Raw genomic sequence first — 25,600 nt, 5'->3', positions numbered from 1 at the left:
AAATCAGTTTAGTCTCAAAAGTTTTTTTTGGAATGAAATCATTTAACAACAAAGAGGGGACATGATGGCCTTAAACTGGAAATACCTCTAGCATGTCTACAGGTATATAGGGTTTCATTTTTAGAATAATATTTTTGTTAATCTATGTCTGAAATGGGCGGGCGATGTGGCTCAGGGGGTTAGAGCAGTCCTCTTCACTGAACATTCCTGGTTCAATACCTTCTAGCCTTTTAGTGAAGTGTTGTTGAGCAAGACACTGAACCCCCAGCTGCTCCTTGGCTGCCTTCTGCTCATGGTTCATCCATGATGGGTTGAATGCAGTGGTCAAATTGCGCTGATGTTGAAAGATATTTCTTCTTCAACTGAGTGCCAGCTTGATATGGAAAAAAGGTCCAGATAGCAGACATCATTTGAACTGAACTCACTAAGTGGTGCGGTGGCTTGGAGGTTAGCGCGGCCAATATAAAAAAGCAATCAAAATAAATACAAAATAAACAAGCCTTCTGGTCAACAGCTAAGCTAAAAGACCGAGTGGAATTTTGTAATGTTAATTTTTAAGCTTATTTTTGATCACTGCTTTCTTCTTCTCCTTTTGGCTTTTATCTTTAGGGGTCGCCACAGAAAATCAACCCTCTCCCATCTAACCATATTCTCTGTATCCTCCTCTCTCACACCAGATATCCTCTCTCACTACGTCCATAAATCTACTCTTTGGTCTTCTTTGGTCTTCCTCTAGACCTCCTGTCCGGCAGCTCCAATTCTAGCATGCGTCTTCCAATATATTCACTATCCCTCATCTGTACATGACCAAACCATTTTAGTCTTGCTTCTCTGACCTTCTCTCCAAAACATCTAACATGTGCTATCCTTCTGATGGACTAATTCCTCATCCTATCCATCCTGGTCACTCCCAAAGAGAACCTCAACATCTTCATATCAGCGCCCTCCAGCTCTGCCTCTTGTATTTTCATAATTATAACAGTTTCTTGGCCATACATCATTGCTGGTCTCACCACTGTCTTGCTCTGCATTCCTATCTTGTTTACCAAATCTGCCCATCACATCTTCATCCCCTCTTGCCTGTACCAACATGTCAAGTGAAGTCTGCACCAATTCCCACACTCTCATCTCTGGGGATATTCTGCATCAATTCATCTAACTCATTCCAAAACTTCTCCTTCTCCTCTAACTGACATCCCACCTATGGAGCATAGCCAATAACAACATTGAGCATCACACCTTCAATTTCCAGTTTCAGACTCATAAGTCTATCTGACATTCTTTTCACCTCCAGCACATTCCTAACAAACTCCTCCTTCAAGATAATTTCTACTCCATTTGTCCTCCAAGTATTACCAAGATAGTACAACTTAAAACCTGGTTCTAAGTTTCTAGCCTCCTACCTTTCCACATGGTCTCCTGGACACACAGTATATCCATCTTCCTTCTCTGGATCATGTGGACCAACTCTCGACCTTTTCCCATTATCCTGTCTCATCCTTTTCCTGTCACGCTGTGCGTCGAGGTGAGTCCGACAATTTCTATTCGGAATCTCTCAGCCTCGCGCATCAGCTTGGCTCCTTCCCCTGCCAGAGCTGTGACATTCCATGTCCCTAGAGTTGGCTTCTCTAGCTGAGGGTCAGACTGCCAAGGTCCCCTGCTCCAGCCACCACCAAGGTCACACTGAGCCTGACCCCTTTGGCCCTTCCTATGGGTGGTGAGCTATACCTTATCATACCTTTGGGCTCCGCCTGGCTGAGCCCCTTGGGGGCACACCCGGCCGCCCAGCGGTTGGTATTGAGCCGTGCCCCCGGCCTGGCTCTGGATGGGACCTGAAGACCCGTGTCTAGGCAGGGGAATACTGGGTCCAAATTCTTTAGTCATCATCGGTGGTCTCCTGAGCTGCGCTTTGTCTGGTGCCTGGTGATCCCTTTCGTAAGATTTTTTTCTCCCTGTTGTTTTTAACCCCAATTCGTACTATTATAAAGAGGACGCAGTTTTGTGGTGTCCAGACAAAACACAAGACTGTCTTTTAGTGGTTGCTTCACCTATTTCTGTTGATTTATAGAAGAACTTCACTGCTGTTGAATAGTAAGTGGGATTAGTGGGGTAGTGCTTGGTGAAGAGGTACGTTTCAGCTCATGGCGGAAGATGGGCAGCGACCCCGCCGTTCTGACCTTTTCCCGGAGTTCGTTCCACCACTGAGGAGCCAAGACTGAGAAGAGACAAAAGCGGTTCAATCGGCAGCGTGGGGCACTGAGTGATGGGGTGGACAGTCGCTGAGAGGTGGCAGATTGGAGGGGACGCGTAGGGACATGTGGCTTGACCATATCCTGAAGATATGACGGGGCTGTCCCATTCACTGCCGGTAGGCGAGCACCAGGGTCTTGAGCTTGATGCAGGCGGCTACCCGGAGCCAGAGAAGGGACATAAGTAGGGGAGTTGTGTGGGAGAATTTGGGATGGTTGAACACCAGGCAGGCTGCCACCCTCTGAATAAGCTCCAGAGGCCTGATGGTCACCGCTGGGGCAGTTGCAGGGAGTTGTAGTAGTCCAGACGAGAGATGACTAGCCTGGATGAGTATCTGCGCCGTATCCTCCGTGAGGAATCTTTGAATCATCCTGATGTTGTGAAGGAGGAATCTTCAGGAACGTGCGACTGCTTCGACGTTCGCTGAGAACAACTTAAGCCTAAAACATATAAATAAAGGAGTATCTTTGTTTCATGTACCGTTTCAAAGTATACGTCATAGTGAAGTGTTATAATGTACACATGCTGGGCAAATATCAGACGCGAACACAATTCTCGCATAAAACCAAGTCTTCTTTGCGGTAAATAGATTAGTCCTTTGATAATAGATAGGTAGCAAAGACACTGTTATATTTTTCTCTGTGAAGACTAGCAGGCACATAGTCATGGCATGAAAAGATTACATTTCTCCATCAACTCAAATTGATGAGTTTTTTTGGATTGAAACCACTTTCCTAGATGGTTTCATCTTCAATATTTAGTTGACACTCTGAAGGAATTAACATTTAATACTCTGACCTGAATTTGCCTCTTGCTGCCTGGCTAATGAAGGGAATAATGCAGAGAAGCTAAAATACTGCTCTGTAAAACATGGAGTCAACATCATAATAGGTGTACCTTTCAGAGGTGCATGACTTGCGCATTAGAGTGCTTTTAAAATGGAGAGCTTTGTAAATCCATGGGGAGGGAAGGTGCTGTACTGAATATTACGAAGGATTAGAGAGGGATTTTAATGTCCGAATGCATTAGATGTGTATTAGATAGCTTCAACATGGTGCACAGACAAATGTACCAGGCTGTGTATAGTAATATAATCTGCATTTTGTCACCCATAGTCTTGTCGCGATAATGGAAATTATATAATGGAAGAGATCGAAAAGGCTTTATGAGATGAACACAGACAGGAGACAGTGTATGGTAGATAATTCTCATTGTCAGATGATCTCATACTAGTGGCCAGAATAGATATTTTTGTTGCAATGCTATGCAAAGGTTTGTTCAATTCATTCTGAGCTCTTTACTGAGGAGACATCAAAAATTTGAAAACATTTTGAACACAAATGCCATTTCTCAATGAAAACAGGAACAGGCAGAGACCCATTGGCTAACATGCTTCCAAAACACATGATTGGAAGTCAGCCCTTAAAACTGACATTCATAGTATAACTTGTTAAAATGCACTCATGGCCAGATTCTATTTGCCAGGGATGGAAAAAAAGGATACATGTTGCACAGAAAAGAAAAATTTAGAAAATGTTTTCTTGGATTAAATCCCAGATTTCCCCTCTTTTGTGCCTTCTGGCCCTGGTCATATGGTAGCATCAGGTGTCAGCCTTTGGACTACATCCACTGCCATTTTGTTAGTTCTTCATTCAAACTGCCATTTTGTAGTTTTCTGAGGCCACCGCCATTTTTATAGTCCCTCAACACACTTATACACACCTGCATTTCGTTAAATAAACTTATTTAGTTTATTGATATTTTGTGTGTGAATATTGTGAAGAGACTGTGACAGGGTCAGCGCTCCAACTTACGCCTATTAACCAATAATGTAATTATTGTTAATATTGATATTTAGGTGAAATATTTACATTTTAGATAAATCTTGAAGGATCAGTTTGTCAGGAATATTATAGAGGTGAAAAGAATCTCAGACAGACGCATGAGTCTGAAACTGGAAATTGAAGGTCTGATGCTCAATGTTGATTGTGGCTATGCCCTGCAGGTGGGATGTGAGTTTAAGGAGAAGGAGAAGTTCTGGAATGAGGTAGATGAAGTGATGTAGAATATCCCCAGAGATGAGAGAGTAGTAATTAGTGCAGACTTCAATGGGCATGTTGGTGCAGGTAATAGAGGGGGTGAAGAAGTGATGGGCAGATTTGGTTTACAGGATAGGAGCGCAGAAGGACAGATGGTGGTAGACTTTGCAAAAAGGATGGATATGGTTGTTGTGCACACCTTTTTGCAGAAAAGACCGGAACATAGGGTAACTTATAAGAGCGGAGGTAGGCGCACGCAGGTAGACCACATGTTGTATAGACGAGGTAACCCGAAAGAGATCAGTGACTGCAAAGTAGTTACAGGTGGGAGGGTAGCAAGACAGGATGTTGATTTGTAGGATGACACTGGTGACAAGGAAGATCAAGAGGACAAAGGCAGAGCAGAGGACAAACTGGTAGAAGCTGAAAGTGTTTTATGGTTTTTCAGGGAGGAGTTGAGAAAGGTCCTGGGTGGTTAGGGAGAGCTTTCAGATGACTGAACAACTACAGCTAATGTGATCAGGGCAGTACTTAGTGTGTCATCTGGAAGGTTGTAGATCAGGTGACTTGGTGGTGGAATGAGGAAGTGCAGGAGTATATACAGAGAAAGCTGTTAGCAAAGAAGAAGTGGGACACTGAGGGGACTGAAGAGACAGGAGTACGTAAAGCTAGAGGTAGCAAAGGCAAAACAAAGGGTGTACGATGACTTGTATGCTTGGTTAGACAGTAAAGAGGGAGAGAATGATCTATACAGGTTGGTGAAATAGAGTTAGAGATGTACAGCAAGTCCGGGTAATTAAAGATAGAGTGGGATATGTATTGACAGATGCTTGAAGAATGATTGAAAGAGTACTCTGAAGAGCTGATGAATAACGGAAAATGAATGAAAGGCAAGGGTAGAAGAGGTGACTATTGTAGACCAAAAAGTAGCAGAGATCGCTAAAAAAGTGAGAAAGGCATTGAAGAGGATGAAGACTGGAAAGGCAGTTGGTCCTGATGATATACCTGTGGAGGTATGGAAGTGTCTAGGAGAGGCAGCGGTACATTTTCTATCTAGATTATTAAACAAGATCTTAGAGCATGAGAAGATGCCTGAGGAATTGAGATGAATTGTGATGGTGCCCATACTTAAGAATAAGGGGGATATGCATTATTGCGAAAACTACAGAGGGATAAAGTTGATGAGCCATACAATGAAGTAATGGGAGAGAGTAGTTGAAACTAGACTGAGAGCAAAGTTAGCATTTGTGAACAGTAGTATGATGCGTGACAATTGCAGTATTGGCTTTGAGAGTGTTAATAGAGATGCACAGAGAAGGCCAGAGGGAGCTGCACTGTGTTTTTGTCGACGTAGAAAAAGCATATGACAGGGTGCCATGGGTAGAACTCTGGTATTGTATAAGGAAGTCTGGAGTAGCAGCGTATGTTAGACTGGTGCAGGACATGTATGCTAGCTGTGAGACAGTGGTGAGGTGTGCTGTTTGGGTAACAGAGAAGTTCAAAGTGGAGGTGGGACTCCATCAGTGGAAGTGGAAGTAAAAAAGTTTGAGGATTTCAGTTACTTGGGGTCAACAGTCCAGAGCAACGGAGAGTGTGGAAAAGAGATGAAGAGTCGGGTTCAAGCAGGTCCACCATAATTTTCAAGTAAATTCTTTGAAAATCAGACAGTGTGATTTTTCTGGATTTTTTTTTCATATTCTGTCTCATAGTTGAATGTACCTATGATGAAAATTAAAGGCCTGTCTGATCCTTTTAACTGGGATAACTTGCAGAATTGATGGCTGACTAAATACTTTTTTGCCCCACTGTATATGCCCACTGGGGCAGGGAGGGAACATCAACGGATTTTGTGGCCCGCTGCCAACAAGGAGTCTGATTGGCAACAATTTGATGAAGATGTTGATTCCCCCATGGAAGTAAAAGCAAAAGGTAGTGAGACAGTTCTTTGCATCGCCACTGCAAAAAAGAAGAGGCTTACAGCTGACCCCTGAAGCAGTCCTACCTCCACATTGAACTTCTCTGTAACACCTATAGCGCATGTTGCCACTGTCTCACAGCTTGGATAATGTCCTGCATCAGGCTGAAATACTTCTCTGCCACTCCAGACATCCTCATACAGTGCCATAGTTCTTTTTGTGGTACCCTGTCGTATGCCTTTTCTAGCTCTACCAAGGCACAATACAACTCCTTCTGACCTTCTCTGTACTTGGTTAGAATAGGATAGAGTATTCCTTTAATTACCCCACAGTGGTAACATTTCAATTAAAATAGCAGAAAGTGGAAATCATAATAATTCTGTATGGGGCGCGAGACATCGTCCATCAGAGCCGATAGCTTTGCTATCATTCTCCTCACTCCAACCACCTGTCTGTGGGACTCCCCACAACAGAGCTGGTCTTCTTCAGTAGGTTGGGTAGTCTCTTCCTGTTAGCTTGAGTGGCTGCTGCTTCAGCAGAGTCCTCCCAAAAAATGGCTGATGCCACTGCAGTGTTGAAGAAGGTTCTCAGGAGAGCCCCCTGCACTCCAAAGGACCTGAGTCTCTTCAATGGGTCCAGTCTTCTCTGAACTTTCCTGTAGAAAGCATCAGTAATGTGTGACCAGTCCAGTTTATTGTTCAGGTAAACAACGAGTTACTTATAGGAGACCACTCTTTCAGTGTCACCATGAGTGTTCACCGATGTAGGGGTCTGTTGTTCTTGCGAAATTCCAACACCATCTCAGTCCACAGGAAGGGGGACAAAACTGTTCCCTGTGTGGCCCCTGTGCTGCAGACCACCATGTTGAGACAGTTCTTTGACCTCACATACTGTGAGCGGTTTGTGGTCTCATAAACCACCTCACAAATTGGATCATGGTGTGACCACCTTGATATACTATGTGAACTGATTATCCACACCCATGTGCTCCAGCTTGTCCCCTCAGTAACAGAACCTTGATAGTGTGTGAAAGTGCTGGAGAAGCCAAAAAATGTGATCCTCATAGTGCTTCCTGGCTCCTCCAGGTGAGAAAGAGCTTGGTGCAGGAGGTAGCTCTTCCTGTGCTCTTTTCTTACCTGTTTAGTCATGTGGGACACTCTTTGATTCTGAAGCAGTGTGCCTTGGGAATGAGAAAGAAGTTACAGATGTGAATTGGCAAGAGACTGAATGTGTGGATTGTGGGGGTGAGGGTTATGGGGGGAAGGGCATGGATTGTAATGGGGAAGCAGCAGCAGCAGGAACAACTGTGTCAGGTAAGAGTTAAGTGTCTGATCAAACCTGTTGAAGAACCGGTTCAGATCACTCATGCAACCCTGAATCCCCTCAGCCTGGGAGTCCTGCACTTTGTAGCCTGATATGGTCTTTAGGCCTTTCCAGATTCCACTGACATTGCTCCGCTACAGCTGGCCGTCCCATATTCCTCCTGTAGTTCCCTGTCTAATCCTCCACCTCAACTCCCTTTGTATCGCCTTCAGTTCCTCCTTGTTTCCTGAAGGACTTAAAGACCCTCTTCATCTCCTTAAGGAGGGCATTTAAATCGGGATTAACCCAAGGGTTGTTGTTTGAGAAGCACCTTACAGTCTTGGTGGATACTGTGTCCGTCATGCAGAATTTCATGTAACCAGTGATAGTGTCTGTAATGCTGTACCCTACCCATTAGGATCACAAAGTTCTCCCCACTAGGTTGTAGCAAAACCAGCCAGAGATAAGGAAGAGGGCATGTGGATGCTGTGTCTGCAGCCTGCTCAGGGTTGAAAGCAGAACATCACAGGCAGAGGGGGGCGATTATACCTAGCAATAACAATTGCATGAGAAAATTCCTTAGGTAGATGGTATGGCCTCATGCTCACGGCTAAGAACTCAAGCAGAGCCATGTCTCCATAAAAACCATGATCCAACACTCCCTGTATTTACTCTGATGTTGAGACAGCGTCGTTATCTTTTCCATCCAGTTGGTAAGAGATTTTACATTTCCCATATAAATGGACGGGAGGTCAGGTCTGCGTTGTCCCTGCTTTTTACTGCGCTGTTTACTGGCACGGGTCCCTGTCTGCTCCTCCTCAGGTTCCGGGGGACTTCGAGTCTCTCATGCGGCAGCACTGTTGTGCTGCGTGGCACTAGTAGCTAATGCCATGTGTATACATTAGGAGCCATGCGCCCTGAGACTTGTGGGGGGAAAAAAAGGCAATAACTGAGCTAAACTTGGGTTGTTACCTAGCTGTTCTTATTCACACTACTTCCAAACACCCGGAAAGGTTGATTATTTTAACTTTTAGCCAGAAAAGAGAGGAAAAATGCTGTGTTATGCAGCTAGCCAATGGGGGGGACAACATGAAAACTGGAAATTGGACTGCCTCCTTTTCAAAACGAAGGTATACCAGCATTCTCATAGCATATACTGCATCTGTGGTATTCTGTCTAAGTATGAGCCTGTACTTCTAGCTGCTTAGCTACAAATGCTACAAATTCAGACTTCATGCATCCTTGGGCTGACTGGCTTTATGGAGATGCTGACTTCATTTTACAGTAGGACTTGGCACCTGCCCGCACTGCCAGAGGTATCAAAACCTGGTTCAGTGATCATGGTGCTACTGTTTCTTGGTTGGCCAGCAAACTTGTCTGACCTGAAACCGACAGAGCAACTGTAGATTTAACAAGAGGAAAATGAGAGACATCACACCCAATAATGCAGATGGCCCGAAGGTTAGTCCCAAAGCATCCTGGGGTTCCATTACTAAGGGTAGTTCCACAGGCTGATTGCATCCATTGCCATGCTGAATCAATGCAGCAATTCATGCAAAAGGAGGCCCAAGCAAGAACTAAGTTAATAGAAATGAACATATTTTTCTGAAGTCTGACATCTCTTTTGAATAATTTTTTTTATTGCTCTTGTGTACGATTCTAACTTTCTGAGACAATGATTTTTGTTTTTCATTATCTGTCAGCCATAATCCTCAACATTTCAAGACTTGAAAAATTTCACTCAGTGTGTATTGAATCTGCATAATAAATTGCTTTCACTTTCTGAAATTAGCAAACTTGAACTTTTCATGATATTCAAATTTTTTAGATGTACGCGTAAAGGAAAGTATTCAAGACTGTGATAAGACAAGCAATGTTGCACAGTTTAGTGGCACTAACAGATAATAATGACTGGAGACAGAGCTTAAGGTAACACAGATGAAATTTTTTTGTTTCTATCTGGGAGTGAGAAGGATGGATTGGATCAGGAGTGAGTCCATCAGATGGACAGCAGATTTCAGATGTTTCGGAGATAAAGTCAGAGAGGCCAGACTGGCATGGTTTAGACATGCTCAGAGTAGGAATAATGTATATATGAGTTGACGGATATGGAGTATGTAAATGCCAGACAGGAGGCCTCAATATACTGTGTATATATATGTATACAGATGAAGAGAGAAGAGAAAAGAGTCTGGGACTGTGAGAATGGACTTTGAATATTGGGACAGGAAAAGGTAGAGTTGGTCGACGTGACGCTACAGGGAGTGGAGATCAAGAAGTTGGTGGATTTCAGGTACTTTGGGTCAACAGTCCAGTGCAAGGGAGAGAGTGGAAAAGAGGTGAAGAGCCAGAGTGAAAGGAAAGGTGTAAAAGACAGTGCTGAGAGCAATGATGCTGTATGGCTTAGAAACAGTTCCAATGACTAAAAGACAGGAGGTGAGCTAGAGGTTGCAGAGATGAAGATGTTGAGGTTCTGTTTGAGAGTGACTAGGATGGATAGGATCAGGAATGAGTTTATCAGAGGGATAGCTCATGTTAGATGCTTTGGAGAGAAGGGCAGAGAAGTGAGACTGAGATGGTTCAGTCATGTACAGAGGAGGGATAGTGAATATATTTGTAGAGGGATGCTGGAATTGGAGCTGCCAGGCAAGAGGTCTCGAGGAAGACCAAACAGAAGATTTATGGATGTAGTGAGAGATGATATGAAGGTAGTTGGTGTGAGAGAGTAGGGTACAGAGAACAGGGTTAGATGGAGAAGGTTGATTCGCTGTGGTGATCCCTGAAGGGAAAAGCCGAAAGGCGAAGAAGAAAATTCATTTTTAACATTCACCATCAATCTCAATGGGACTTTTTTTTTCCCTTTTTACACATATGAATGTGTTTCATTGTAAAATTTGATTTAATATTAAACAACCAAGAACACATTTGAAAATTATATAACATTTCAGGACACCCTGTTTTGCAAAATGTCAGGGCTCATAAACAAAATGGTTAAAGTGTTTAGTCCCTATCACCTTAATTTTCAAAAAGAATGCACTATTTTCAAGTGTTTGTTAAAGAGGAAGTTATGAAGTTGAAGAAAATGTTTTTTTTTAATCAAAAGTGTGTTCTTTCACAAATTCAGATGTTCATATTCTGCAGGTTATCAGGACAAAATAACTTCACTTTTTGACTTTTCTCAAGCCCCTTTTGATTTCAATTTCAGTCTTGCATCATCTTCAGCTGACCAGCAAGCTGTTAAATTGCTGCATCTGCAGAACTACAACTTATTTAGTCACAGTGTACTATAAGTTGGAATCAGGCAGTTTTGCAATGCAATTTACTGCAATGTACTTATTCCTGATGTGTAATCAGTCACCACCTCCTTTACACCAATTTCCTTTTCTCCCTATTATTGTTTTTTATATATATATATATATATATATATATATATATATATAACAGGAAGTAACAGTCTGATATGGCTGCACACACATGTTTTCTGAACTGACACATTTCAACTATGCCTGTGTTGGTAGACCTTAATGTTTTTCCTAGTTCATTGTTGCCTCCCGTCTGCCTTTCGTCTCGATCTCTGAGTATGACTAAACCAGTCAAATTGAAGTATTTATATTCTAGAAGGACTTTTTGTGTCACAAAATTCCCTAATGTTACTCAAAAACATGATTAAATTGTGTTGGATATATTTTTTCATTCTTGTCTGCATTTTCATTTCTTCACTGAGTAAAACAATCATTGTTGTACACCATTTGCCTCTGGGACAGTTATGTAATTTGTCAAAATCAGCTTAAATGGTAGACCTTTTGCTTCACAAGTATTTGTTAGAACAGTGCATGATGATGAGGGGTTAAGTGAGTGCATTAGCCATTGGACAGTCATTTTGTTCACAAGCTGCTTAGGATAAGCTTCTTTTAGAACAACAGGAAAACTAAAAAATGCGAAAAAAAGAGAAGTGAAAAAGTAATAGCAACATGAAACTTGTACTAATGCTGTAAATACAACTTGGAGCATCACCATTCCATTGGACCATTTTTTTATGATCATACCCACACAGTCACAAAAGCCCATTCAGGGCATGACTGGTTACGTTGATATTCCATTTGACTGCAGTGCAAAAGAACTACAATCACCTAATAACCTGGACTGCGATCCCTCATGAGAGTAGTGAAATAACATACATTTGAAATACTTTAAATTTGCCAATGCAATGTGCTCTGCTCTTTTCTAGTCTCGTATTTATTTTTATACGTCTCTATGTGTTTTGATTTTATTAATCAGTGCACTGTCTCGGATTAATCTTTTGCCTCCTTCAAACAATTCAATTCAAAATTACACACAGTTCTGCTCCTTGTTCATAAACATTACCTCACTTCTCATTCTAAAAACTCATTTTTCATGTTCCTTTTATTTTGCAAATTTTAAATTGAATAAAAGTGGCAGTTTTGTCACAGTAATTCCCCTTGATTATAGAAAAAAAGTGAATTTTTTTTAGGAAAGTTGTTGATCTGTAAATTAGCTAAATTCATTCTATCAGCAAGGAGTTCTCAAAAACAGTACAAAGAAGTTACCCCGTTGGTTCACCACGCATGAAAAGACAACGTGGTGAGATATAATGAATTTTATGTTGCATTTTAGTGAGAATTTAAATGTTAAGTGTGCAGGCCCCTGGTGGGGCAAACTGGGACATGGAGTGTCACCTCTCTGGGAAGGGAGGAACTAGAGTTGGTGTCAGAGGAGATGCACAATGCAATAAAATCATCCCTAGACAAAATATGATTGCTATTTTTGTCCTGTTAGCCTGCTTTGGTTAAGTTGTCCACTGTAAAAACATATAATGCCGTTAACTGTGCATATGGAAGCTGTATCCTCAGTTAGTTCCAGTTTTCTGAACATGATAGCTGGGGGAATAGCACAGTGTAAGAGCATTTGACTGCAGAACAAAAAGTCACCAGTTCTAATCTGGATGCTCCCTGCCTTTTTCTTGGGTGGCGTGAAGACACAATGGTTAGCCTTTCTGTCTCACCGCAACAATTCCCACATTTGATTCTGTGTGGCCTTTCTTTGTGGAGTTTGCATGGTCTTCCCATGTCTGCATGGGTTTCCTCTGGTTCTCTGGTTTCCTCCCACAATCCAAAATGCATAAGGTCATTGGAGACCCCAAACTGCCCATATACTGTATATGAAGGAGAGTGAATGTTTTTCTATATGTGGCCCTTCAGGGTTTATCCTGCCTTGCACCCAATGACAGCTGTGATAGGCTCTAGCATCCCCATGACCCCCTGAAGTGCAGCATAAATGGTTAAAGGAATGGTCTCAAGGAAGACCAAAGAGAAGATTTATAGATGTTGTGAGAGATGATATGAAGATAGTTGGTGTGAGAGAGGAGGATACAGAGAATACTATACTAATCCAAACTAAACTAAACTAAACTAAACTCCTGCTCTCAGTTTAGTTTCCACTACTCTCTCCCATAACTTCATTGTATGGCTCATCAACTTTATCCCTCTGTAGTTGCTGCAATTCTGCACATCTGCCCTATTCTTAAAAATAGACACCATCACACTTCGTCTCCATTCTTCAGGCATCTTCTCATCCTCTTAAGATCCTGTTGAATAATCTAGTCAGAAAATCTACCGCTGCCTCTCCTAGATACTTCCACACCTCCACAGGTTGTCCACATCACCATACTTAACAGCACTGTGGCTACTGAGGATCTAGGATCCATCTTAATCATTAAAGACCTAAAGTGGTTGTCAATCACTGATGGTGTGGCACAAAAGGCCCAACAGAGGATGTACTTTGTTATCAATCTCTTCATTGCAATTATTAACTGGTTCAGCTATCAAACACACCAGGAACAGATCAAAACAGATAATCTGGCCTGTATTGAGGACATATACTCTTCTTCAGTCAGGAACAGGGTAATAATCACTTCTGACCCATCACTCCCAGGACGCAACCTATTCTTCCTTTTTCTATTTTGTAGGAGGCACAGATCAGAGTTATTGGTACAATACTAAACAACCAGACTGTTAAACCACCAATTCAGATGCTTTTGCAGGTATCTCTTGAAATGTGGGCGAGCCTTGAACAATTAAGGAGATTTTTTTTATTTTTTATCTCATTTGTGGTTGGAGAAGGATATATGATGCATAAGATGGCAAACAAGTGTTAACTTGAACAACAACAGAACAGTAGGAATACAGCACTTCAGTTTCATTTTAGTATACTTATGTAATTTTTTCACATCAGTCTGCTCATTACTGTTACTGTTCAGTAACCATTGTCTTTTACTGTTTGAGTCTCCTATTGCACTGCTCTTAGTGACCTTTATTTCAACTTTTTCCACTCAGTATATGTTGAACAGAATGAAACTGCAAATAAATTTAAATAGTAAGACCTAAGTTGTGGCTTTTTGAGATAAATTCAGTTACTTTGGATTCATCTACATTTTTGTGTGATTTATTCGTGTCATGTTTGTAGTGTCACCAGTAGCTCTTGTTCAATGATTGAGATAGCATATTACTGTTCGATAAGAGCAGTCACTCTGCAGGTAGGCCTGCCCATTTAGACATATAAGATCAAAGGCATCTGCCATTTTTTGGTTTCATCATACAAGTGCTCTGAGATCTCATTGTTCTGTTGTCTGAGAGGAGTCATGCTGAAAGTGATACACAGTATTTTAACGATCTCTTTGTCAATTTTGTTGTCTGTCTCCATTAGTGTATGCATTTCTTTATTTGTGCCTCTTTCTTCACAATCATTTTTATTCTCTTTTTTTCTGATTCACTGCAGTTTGCTGTTTTGTGGTCCACAAACGATGCCATGAGTTTGTCACATTCTCCTGCCCAGGGGCTGATAAGGGGCCTGACACAGATGTAAGTAATCAATGGCCAGCTATTTTCATTCATGCACTCCTCTAAGAGGCAAATTACCATATATACAACTATTGTATCTATCAACCAAGCCTCTTTTCTTAGACTAAGCAAACATGTCACTTTATCTTCATTTGATGAGCGTCATTTTCAGAGTAGAGGGATGAAAAATTACTTGTCATTGAGTGAGTTTGCTGTGGGTTGTCTTAATTGAAGTATGTTGGATATTGACATGTGTACAGACTACACATATATTTGAAACAAAGGAAGCACATTTAAAGAAATTCCATAGGAGCTGAAAGTTAAACCTAAGCTTGCATAACATCCAGGAGTGTAGCGATACCAGCACATGGCGTTGGGCAATGAAGATAATTGTTTGGGTTCATGCCGACACTGTCTGCCGTAAGCCTTTTCTGGTTTCCCAATGTATCCAATTTCCGTCGAGCCGAGCTGCCAACATCTCCAAGTTGGCATCCATCCTTGACAATCGTTCATCCTGTCTGACAGTTCTCGCTTATCATTTGAGTCTGAGTGTTACCAGCCCTGCCCATTCCTTCTACCATGGCTGGCAGCTTCTCAGGTTCTGCCAGCTTCTCCAGCATTTTGTGATAAATCAGGAAACCACGAGCTCCAAACAGCAGCATACCTGTTAACCTAAATCCAATAATGTAGATGTCTTCAGTGTTCCTCACAGAACTAGATTGACAGACATGACCCTCCACTTCCCCTCAGGAGTCCATCGTGTATCTGGCTATAAACATTCCGTCGGGACAGGAGGACTCAGCTTTACCTTGTATTGTTGAGAAAATTTGCTTGATTATGTTGAGACACCATTTGAGCAATTCCATTTTTGGATTTTGAATGAAATGCAAAGGAGAGGCTCTAATTGTTACTGTTGGTTCAAAGACTCAGGTGCGGAGCAACAAGACACGACCAGGACTCAAATTAGTAATAAATATTTAATGGCTGCCAAAATACAAACAGAAATGGAACCAAACAAGAACGACTAGCAAAACTAGTGAACAGGCTAACAAACTGATGGCGACTAGCTTTAACGCTAGTGGAGAGACCTAAGTGACAATACAAACAAATGTTATCAATTAAGCTACGAACAAACAAACTAACAAGTCTAGTAATGCAAGGATTCCTAATCTAAACGAACCTACGGTACTCAACTGGTGGGAAAGCAGCAAGTGAGGCAGGGGGTTCCAGGCAGGCAGAGCACAGTGTGTGGCGGCAGAGTTGGATGACGGTGTAGCAGACCGGTGGAATGATTCAGGGGTTCTGACGGACAGAAGCTGAGCTGGCGAGGAGGAACTAACAAATCTTGCAGGTGACCAGTCCACATGGTTGCAGGTGTAACCCAGTGGTCATAGCTGTGGAATGTGACGTTCCGGCAATGAGTCATCCGGGGTGTGCGCCTTTTAAGCTGCACAAGAAGGGTGTGGCCAAACAGCTGCAGCTGCGCCTTGTTTGCTGATTCTCAGTTGCTTCCACCTGTCTGCCTCCCCAACCGCACAAGCCCACCTGGAATCAGAGAAGGGAGAGAGAGAGGAACAGGGAAAACACAACAGACATTGCTTCTAGCAGACATTACTAGCGGACGTAACACTAATAGTTCAAAGAGAGACAGCGCAAGACAAAGAATAGCAAGCAGGGGAAAGAAAAAGCATTATGGTTCCACTTGGGTCCCTCTCATTCACATATATTTTCTGTATTCCTGCGGATAACCTTCATGCCTCTTCTTTCCAGGGCATACCACCACCTTTTGAGATTTTCCTCCTGTCACTATAGATCACTTTGTCATCTCCAAACATTGTAGTTTATGGAAATTCCTGTCTAACCTCATTTGTCAGCCTGTCAGAGCTGATCCCTGATGTAGTCGCACCTCCACCTTGCTCTCCTCTTTTACAGCTCCGGCCCACTGTCTCACAGCTCTCATTCATGTCCTGGACTAATCCAACATTTTTGCCACTCCAGAGTTTCTCATTCAGTACCAAAGTCCTTCTCTGCACCCTGTCATATGCTTTTTCTAGATTTATGATGGCACAATGCAGCTCCCTCTGACCTTCTTTACCACCATTCTTAAAGCAAATCCTGCATCTGTTGGATGCTTTTTGGGAATATAACCATACCATATTAAGATCCTGTTGAATGATATTGTCAGAAACTCCACTGTTGCCTCTGTCGCTCCGCCCAGAACACCATACATCTTCCCTCCTCTTTCAGCTTCCACCACTTCATCTTCTGTCCTGCATTTGTCCTCTTCATCTTCCTTGTCACCAGCCATCCCACAAACTACAATCCTATGCTGTCTGCTCACACTCTCACCTACCACTACTTTGCAGACTGATCTGCTTCAGATAACATCGTCAAGACAAGATGTAGTCTGCCTGTGGACTCCTACCTCCACTGTTATAAGTGACTGTATTTCTATACATTTTCTGGAAGATATTATTTACTCCCACCATTTCCATCCTTTTTGCAAAGTATACCACCATCCCTTCTGTGTCCCTCCTGTGACAAGAAGTCTGCTTGTCACTTCTTCATCACCTATTGCCTGCACTAATTACACTCTCTCACCACCATCATTGTGCTATTTTGGTCAGCATTTTACAATGGATTCTGTACATATTATCCTCTTTGTCAGTCGAGCAACTTTTAACATGTCTGTTTGCTTTTTTATATATGTTCAGTAAACTGTTATGGAGCTTACCACATTCTACAAGTTTATTTCTATTTATGATGGAAGTGGCCCGACTGTTGAAGCTGGTCTCAGCTGGATGTGATTGTTACGCAACGTGCAAGCTGAGCAGATTACCAGTTCATTATGAGGCAAATGATGAAGAGAGATGAGAAATACACCCCTTCATTGTCTCATAAACACCCATAGTTGAGATTCCTAAGTTTTCTGGTTACACAAAAAGGACCCCAGATGACCAAAAAATCAAACAAGGAACCATCTTTGGGTGAAGCAGAAGTGCAAATCACTTCAACACTGTTGAACACTGTTACAATTACGACTGCTTTAACCCCTTGTAAAGTGTGAAACTCCATTTGCATGCCTGCTTGCTTGCAGGGGTGCCTCTCAGCATTGCAAAAAACCCAACTTGGCCTCTGTAACTGGAGATATGTCAGTGTGTCATGCAAGATCATTAACCCAGGCTCTTTAAATAGAGCATACCAAATGTATGACAGGAGCTGTGACAGCAGAGAAAGTCTTTGCAGGGCTGATTCCGGACTCTAGTGGGTACTAGGTTTTAGGACAAAAAGAATTAAGACAACAAACTGAGGTCTTGGAGCAGCCTCTTATTGAGTCGAGGCCAATTGCCCACCTTGCTTCTGCCCAAGGATCTTCTTGGTGAAGCTGAGAGGGCTCACAATGAAGGCTACATGCTTCTTAGTTCCCTCCTTTCTGTGCATCCAGGAACTTGGTGCAACTCACCCTCAACACCGTTTATGGTCTGAGGACCATATCGTGTGTGCGCTTTCCACAATAAACTCCTTTGTCTTCTCTGTGTTGGGAGACAGGCTGCTGGCTGAGTACCCACGGCAAGGTGACTCATCTCACTTTTGTAGTTTGTCTCGACTCTGTTACTGAATAGACCTACCACAATTGTGTCATCGTAGATGATGATGAAGAAACTGGAGTTGTGTTTTGGTGAGTAGTCATGGGTCAGAGTGGAAAGAAGGGGGTCTGTACACATATTTGGCCTGTGTTCAGAGTGATGATGCTGGATGTGTCGTTGCTGACTTGAACTGTCTGTGATATTTCCATCTGAAACACCAACGAGCACTTGCACTGCATGGTGGTCTAGTTTGGGGAAAAGTTGTTGGGGATATATATGTTTGAATGCTAAACTTAAACCCATGAACAGCTTTCTAACATATTACCCTATTTTCTGCGCTATAAGGTGCACCGGATAATAAGGCGCACCTTCAGTTAATGGTCTATTTTACTTTTTTCATATATAAGGTGCACCACATTATGAGGCATATAGAATAGAAGCATGAAGCTGCGCTAAAGGGAATGTCAAAAAAACAGGCAGATAAGTCAGTCAAACTTTATTAATAGAGAACAAACCAACATTCTGACAACTCTGTTCACTCCCAAAACAAGTTAGTGCACTCACAATACAGTATCGTACGTACTGGTAGCTCTTACCGGTATTTGCGCCGCCTTCATCAAAAACAATGTATTTCAAACTCCATTTGTCACAGTTCAAAGCTTTTCATAAAACCAAAGCATCAAGAAGGACCTCCTCTAAATTCATTGATGTTCATGTTGCTAGCTAGCGCTGCTGCCTTCATTTGAATAGTGACTGTAGAGACGCTTCTACTTGCTGCTCTTTGTTCAACAACCCACTGTTCAAGTTTGTCCTCTAACTGTAGCCATCTGGCTTTGTTCCCTCGGAAACTCTGTTTGGTCTTCTTTACTTGGCGCAGGTCATCTTGTTGCTTCCTCCACTTCCACAACATTGATTCTTTAATGTTGATTTCTCTTGCTGCTGTTCTATTCCCATGTTCTACCACGTGCCTGGAGTTTAAACTCTGCGTTGTAAGCATGTCTCTTGAAAGGAGCCATTTTGGGGTCTTTACACACACACACACACACACACACACACAAATGGAAATGGAAATGAAAATGCACGCCTCGCGCAGTCACATATCCCAGCATGCACCCGTGCTTCTTCTTCTACGGGAGAAAATGGAGTCGGCGGCTGCTTCCCGTAGTTGTGAGACCTCTTGCGGCTCAATATCGATCCATATATAAGGCGCACTGTCGTTTTTTGAGAAAATTAGAGGCTTTTGGTGCACCTTATAGTGCGGAAAGTACGGTAATCTTGACCAGATGGGTGAGGGCTGGGTGGAGGGCAGTGGATAGGGCATGTTTGTTTGAGTGGTTAGACCAATATCCTGCATGACTCACCCCTTAAGCCTTTCATGAGATTGGGAGTAATCGCAACTGGACTGTAGTTATTGAAGCTAGAAGGAAAATACCTCTTTGAGACAAGGACAATTGTGGTAGCTCTCAGGTAAGTGGAAACAACAGCCAGACTCACCGTTGTGTTGGAAGTGTCCAAAACAATTATATGAGTTCCTCAAGACAATCTTACTACATGGCCGGGTATGTTGTCTGAGTCGTGGAACGTTGCATATGTTGATTCTGACAAAGGATCTCCTCACACAGTCAGAAGGAGTTAACAAAGGGCGGGGTCTTCTGTGCATGGTTGCTGTTGTGTGCCTGTTGTGTAGCTAGGTGTGATTACCACAGGTCTATGTTGTGGGCTTGTAGTCCATAATGGTCCATAACCCCTGCCACAGACTCAGACTTTCTCTGCTGTCATGACATGGACAGGTTGGCTTTTGCTGGCCTCAAGCCAAGTGTGTCCTTTGCTTTGAAGGCAGCATTCTGAGCCTTCAGGAACTTGTAAACCTCCCGTCACCCAAGGCCCTAACAGATCGATTCGCCTGACCAGCGATGATCTTGATGTGTGATATCGTCCATGCACTTCAGTTACTAGACTACATGCATTTTATAACTCACAGCTATTTTTACAACCTCTGGAAGAAACAAAGTGTGAGCAAGCCTCAGAGTGGTAGCGGCACATATACTACCCTGACCAGTTTACACAATGGCATCAGTTTTTTTTTTTGTTTTTTTTCACAGGCTCATTTTATTTGGCCCCACTAACTTACTCAACTGTTTCATTGCTCTCGGAGTAGATATCACTGTCTTACTACACATTGAAGAGATGAAATAATAATAGTAATTTACCCTTTATCAATCCCTTGTGGGGAAATTCACTCTCCGCAATTGACCCATTATGGATGAACCATGAGCAGTAGGCTGCCATCCATCAGCACCAGGGGAGGGTTCAGCGTCTTGCTCAACAACACTTAAACACACTAGGAGGAGCCGGGAAACAAACCAGGAGTGTTCCAAAGACAATTGCTCTACCTCCTTCACCATGCTGCCCCACCTGTAAATGATACGTTACTATTGATATTGTCCATTAACATTTCAAGTACAATCACAGTTAAGAAGAGGAAGCAGAAAACATTTTAGCGTTCCCTGCTGTATTTGCAAAAATTATGTCTGAGGTTTGTTACACAATAGAATGCATATAAAAAGTACCTTCACTTAATAGTTAATACACTCATTTTAGCATCTTGAAGTTTGATGTGTTGCAATTGATTTGAGACATTTGACTGACAGGATGTTTTTTCAAACAACACAGCTGAAACCATTTGTGAAAATGATTTTTCACTATAGTCTTTATCTGCTCTCCATTATATAGACCAGCACAGTCATAAACTGTATCTTTTTGACATACTGAACAAGTAATGCACAGTGGTTTTAGACACAATCTTTTTAAGCCGTGGTGCATAACTTAATTAGGGTTCATTTTTACTACAGCAACAAAGACCTCACATTAAAATGATCCAAATTAGCCCTGCAGGTTAATCATTGTCTTCGATGTCACTGAACTCATAGTCAGATTAATGCTTAACAGTTTGAATTCTTCTTGCTGCACCTCAAGACTCAGCAGGCTAAATTCAGAGTTTTGTAAGTAACTCTCAAATTTTATTATCAGTGCAACATCACATATGACCTCAATCAACATGCAAGTGTTTTTTGGCTCTGTATGTCTGCTCTATGTATGTGTATGTCTGCTTTCACAAACATACACTGAGAGAAAACTCAACTCCAATTGCCAAGAAGAATTTGAAAATAGTTTACTATGAACTGGATGACTGAGAACATCCACAGACAAAAACTCCTGACCCCAGAGGGCTAATCATTGTTCAGATAGCTGAAACAGAGTGACTGCCAGAAAAAGGAAGTCAGAAACTACTTAAATATAGTCTGTAAATTGTTTATAAGTTGCAGGCAGACAGTTTCATTTGTTAGGTTAATGTTTAAGACTCTTTCATAATATGTAATCCGTAAAAGGATACATCATTAAATAGTAAAACCAACCAAAGGCACCACAGGTTGTCACAGACAGTGAAGCATATTTGTATTTCAAGCTAATCCTCAAGCAAGGGTGTTTCCATCCTTTCTTCAAAGGCCACATCTTCATGTCACTCTGATATGGTTCTCAAACTTTCAACAAATTCAAGCAGCCACAGTTAAGTGGAAGCCATTTAGATACCCTGTCTCTGTAATGGACTAGAACTGCGACACCAGGAGCATTCATGACAAAAAAAAGATCAAGAGCCCTATCTTCAATGAAAACCTGCCAAGCCTGTCTGCGGACCTAAATGAAGAGAGGAGGAAGTGAGGTGGTGCAATGCTTGCACTTATAAAAGCATTGGACGATGAGCTGGAAGCTGTGAGAAAGGAAAAGGCTGTGTTGACAGAGATGTGCATGAGCCTTCACAGGGACATTGATGGACTGTCTGAAAAAGCTGAAAAAATTTTGGCAGTGCACTCATGGCTCAAATCATCACCATGTCAAGTACTCTAAGGAGGAGATACAAGAACAATTGCTTTGTACTGAGAATAGTTGACACAGAGTTGGAAATAAAAGAAACAAAGTAAGACAAAGGCAGTAATAATCCTCCATAAACTTCAATCCATGTGCTTCTTTTATTCCATTGACACTCAGAAGGTTATATGTACATATCTGCTGCTGAGCAAAATAAGTTCCATATTGAAATGATCAACATTATTATGAATACATGTATCAGTAGTTGGACAAGGGCATTGAATTTGTTTAAATTTTCTTTAAAAAGGGCATTGAAAAACATTAAATAAAATTAGCTGATGCCCGCAGAAACTCACACAGTGTATATACATATATATATGATGCTTTTTTTTGATTATGCACTGTGTGTGAGTGAGTGTGTGTGTGTGTGTGTATATATTATTTTTCGGATTATAAGTCATAGTTTTTTCTATAGTTTGGCCGGGGGTGCGACTTCATTGAGCTCTCTTGCTCTGATGTGTGTCTGTCTGTGTCTGCTTGTGTGTGTTTAATATATCAGTGATCGTCACAAACACACACACACACACACACACACACACACACACACACGCCAACCAATCAAATTTCAGCAGAATTCACCAGTCATGGCAGAAGTGCATTGTGAAAAAAGATGCTACTTGCTACTTCTGTACCTATGATAATTGATCATTTCAACATTCCAACATTCACGGTAGCGTATAAAAACAACTGAGAAGGGCTGAACAAAAATGGCACCAAAAAGAAATCATATTCTGCAGGTTACAAGCTGAAAGTAGTGAAACATGCAGCCGAAAACAGCAATCGAGCAGCAGAAAGAAAGTTTGAAGGTAGTGAGAAACTTGTAAGGGACTGGCAAAAAGCGGAGGTTACTCTTACTGAAATGAAGAAAACTAAAAAAGCTAATAGTGGGCTAAAAGCTAGATGGCCACAGCTTGAGGAACGAGTTCACACATGAACAACGTGCCGCCGGGAGAGGCTCGTCAAAACTACAGTTGCGTCTTCACACCCAGGTAGTTGCCAAGGAGATGAATATAAATGACTTTGCGGGAGGACTTTCCTGGTGTTACCGCTTCATGCAACGCAATCGCCTCTCTATCAGAGCAAGGACACCATCCTGTCGGGATTCAGAAAGGCTAGAATAATTGAAACTACAACTGATGATGTCTGACGTAAGGGACTTACCGATGGAAGCGGAAGCAGCATTGTCTACCTTTGGATTTGGTGGAGTTGTTCAGAAGTGAGACCGCAGAAGAAGATTTCGTTCATTTAGCGATTAAGAGTGACACTGTTTGGTTGTAGCATGTGCTATATGCTGTAGTTATTTGAATGACTCTTACCGGAATATGTTACGTTAACATAGCCTAGCAGCCACGTTCTCAGTTCGCTGTTTATGCGTCATATAGGGGTCCACTTCCTCCCAGTTGCCAGGATGGGGGGTGCTTGGGCTATGAATGGGTCGCTTGAACCCAATAGCATCAAGGACACACACCACAGTCTGCAGGACATCAATGCCCCTGTCCCAGAGGAGGAAGAGCTAGGCACAAGAGAGGAACCGGAATCCAACACAGCACGTCCATCAGCAGAGAAGAAACTCCTGGGGCGAAGGCCATTAGTCAAGTGGCCAAAGTCCTGCGACAAGTCGCTGTGGATGGAAATCAACACTGATCTCTGCAACATCCTAGAGGGGATCAAAAGCACCACCATGAAGAAGTTTGAGAGAATGGGCGGGCTGATCTATGCCTATGGAGCAGAACGGTTTGGTGTGGTCGAAAGCAAGCGATCGAGCACAGCAGTTCCCACCAAGTCCAGAAGGCAAACAGAAATAGACCGCCTAGTCAAGGAGAGGAGGCAGCTGAAGAGGCAATGGCGGTAAGCCACAGAGGAGGAGAAGGAGGGAATAAACCTGCTGCAGGAGGAAATCCAGAGTAGGCTTACAACACTGAGGAGAGCTGAAAACCTCTGCAAAAAGCGCAGGAGGAAGGAGCAAACAAGATCATGCTTCTACAAAGACCCCTTCCACTTTGTGAAGACTCTCTTCACAAAGGAGAAGAGTGGAAGTCTCTCAGTGTCAAAGGCTGACCTGGAAAAACATCTGGAAAAGACCTGCACAGATGACCGTCGCCATGAAGAGGTTCCCCTTCCAACTGACATGCCACCAGTTAACCCACCAAAGTACGAGCTAGACATTAGCCCTCCCAGATGGAGTGAGGTGGACAAAATTGTGCGTAGAGCAAGAGCTGCGTCGGCCCCAGGCCCCAACGGAATACCATACAGGCTCTATAAAAACGCACCAGATGTCCTGCGCACCAGATTTCTCTGGAGGCTGATGAGAGTAGTGTGGCAAAAGAAGGAAATACCGACGTCCTGGCGGAGGGCTGGAGGGATCCTTATCCCCAAGGAGAAGGATTCATCAAAAATCAGCCAGTTTCGCCAGATCAGCCTTCTAAATGTGGAGGGGAAAATCTTCTTCAGCGTGGTAGCTCAAAGACTGGCAGGATTCCTGAAAGAAAACAACCTGATTGATACATCAATTCAGAAAGCAGGCATCTCCGGCTTCTCCGGCTGTGTGGAACATGCTAGCGTCATCTGGCATCAGATCCAGGCTGCCAAGAAAGAAGGAACAGATCTTCATGTGGTGTTCCTGGATCTTGCAAACGCCTTTGGCTCAGTCCCTCACAACCTCCTGTGGACAGCCTTCGATTACTTCAGCGTCCCACGTCCCACCAGCTCTCACAAGCCTTATCAAGGCTTACTTCCAAGACATTCAGCTGTGCGTGACAACCGCAGAGTACACCACAGCATGGCAGCAGCTAGAGGTGGGGATCATGGCCGGCTGCACCATCTCCCCCTTGGCCTTCACCTTGGCCATGGAGGTCATCATACGGGCTTCACGATGGGTGGTTGGCGGTCAGCGAATAAGACCCGGACTAAGGCTTCCACCAGTTAGAGCCTACATGGATGACCTCACAACACTCACCTCAACCAACCAAGGCCTGCACAGTACGGCTTATAAGCAAGCTCCAAGACAACATCAAGCTGGCTCGCATGAAGATCAAGCCGAGCAAGTCCAGAAGCATTTCCATTGTGAAGGGGAAACTGTTAGACCACCGCTTCTACATTGGCGAGGAACCAATTCCAATGGTTTCGGAGAAGCCTGTGAAGAGCCGAGGTCGCTGGTATGACGCCTCCCTCAAGGACAAAGAGCAAATAGAGCAGCTCAGGAAGGAGGTTGCCAGCGGCCTGGAGAACATTGACAGAACCCTGCTTCCGGCCAAGCTAAAGCTCTGGTGCTTGCAGTATGGCCTACTCCCACGGCTCCTGTGGCCACTAACCCTCTATGAGGTTCCACTCTCAAAGGAGGAAAAGCTGGAGAGAATGGTCAGCTCATATGCAAGGAAGTGGCTTGGCCTTCCGAGGTGCTTCAGCAGGATTGGGCTCTACAGCAAAGGGATGCTACACCTGCCCATCTCCAGTCTGGGAGAGGAGTACAAGTGTGCCAAAGTCAGATTGGAGATGATGCTATTGGGTTCAAGTGACCCATTCATAGCCCAAGCACCCCCCATCCTGGCAACTGGGAGGAAGTGGACCCCGCTGGCTGCAGCTGAACAGGCAAAGGCAGCCCTCAGACACAGGGACATTGTGGGCCGGGTTCAGGAGGGGAGGAGTGGACTTGGGCTTGGGGCCAGTACACTAGCCTGGAGCAAGGCCAATCCAGCCCAGAGACGCAAGCTGGTGGTCCAGGA

At 43.1% G+C, this 25,600-nt stretch overlaps 1 protein-coding gene across 4 annotated transcripts in view; it reads left to right on the top strand.

The window, feature by feature from the left end:
* LOC147228647 (protein kinase C alpha type-like) overlaps positions 1–25,600 on the top strand; it is a 111,337-nt gene that overhangs the window by 4,792 nt on the left and 80,945 nt on the right. For all 4 annotated transcript variants that reach the window (XM_086156767.1, XM_086156769.1, XM_086156768.1 and 1 more), the window contains exon 3: positions 14,303–14,385. In XM_086156767.1, coding sequence (XP_086012893.1) covers positions 14,303–14,385 — 83 coding nt within the window. The remainder of the gene's footprint in view (positions 1–14,302; positions 14,386–25,600) is intronic.

This window comes from Fistularia commersonii, chromosome 12 (genome assembly GCF_037954325.1).
Source record: "Fistularia commersonii isolate RoL2024-O1a breed Wild chromosome 12, RoL_Fcom_v1.0, whole genome shotgun sequence".
Lineage (NCBI taxonomy): Eukaryota > Metazoa > Chordata > Actinopteri > Syngnathiformes > Fistulariidae > Fistularia > Fistularia commersonii.
This window is presented reverse-complemented; position numbering and strand designations above follow the sequence as displayed.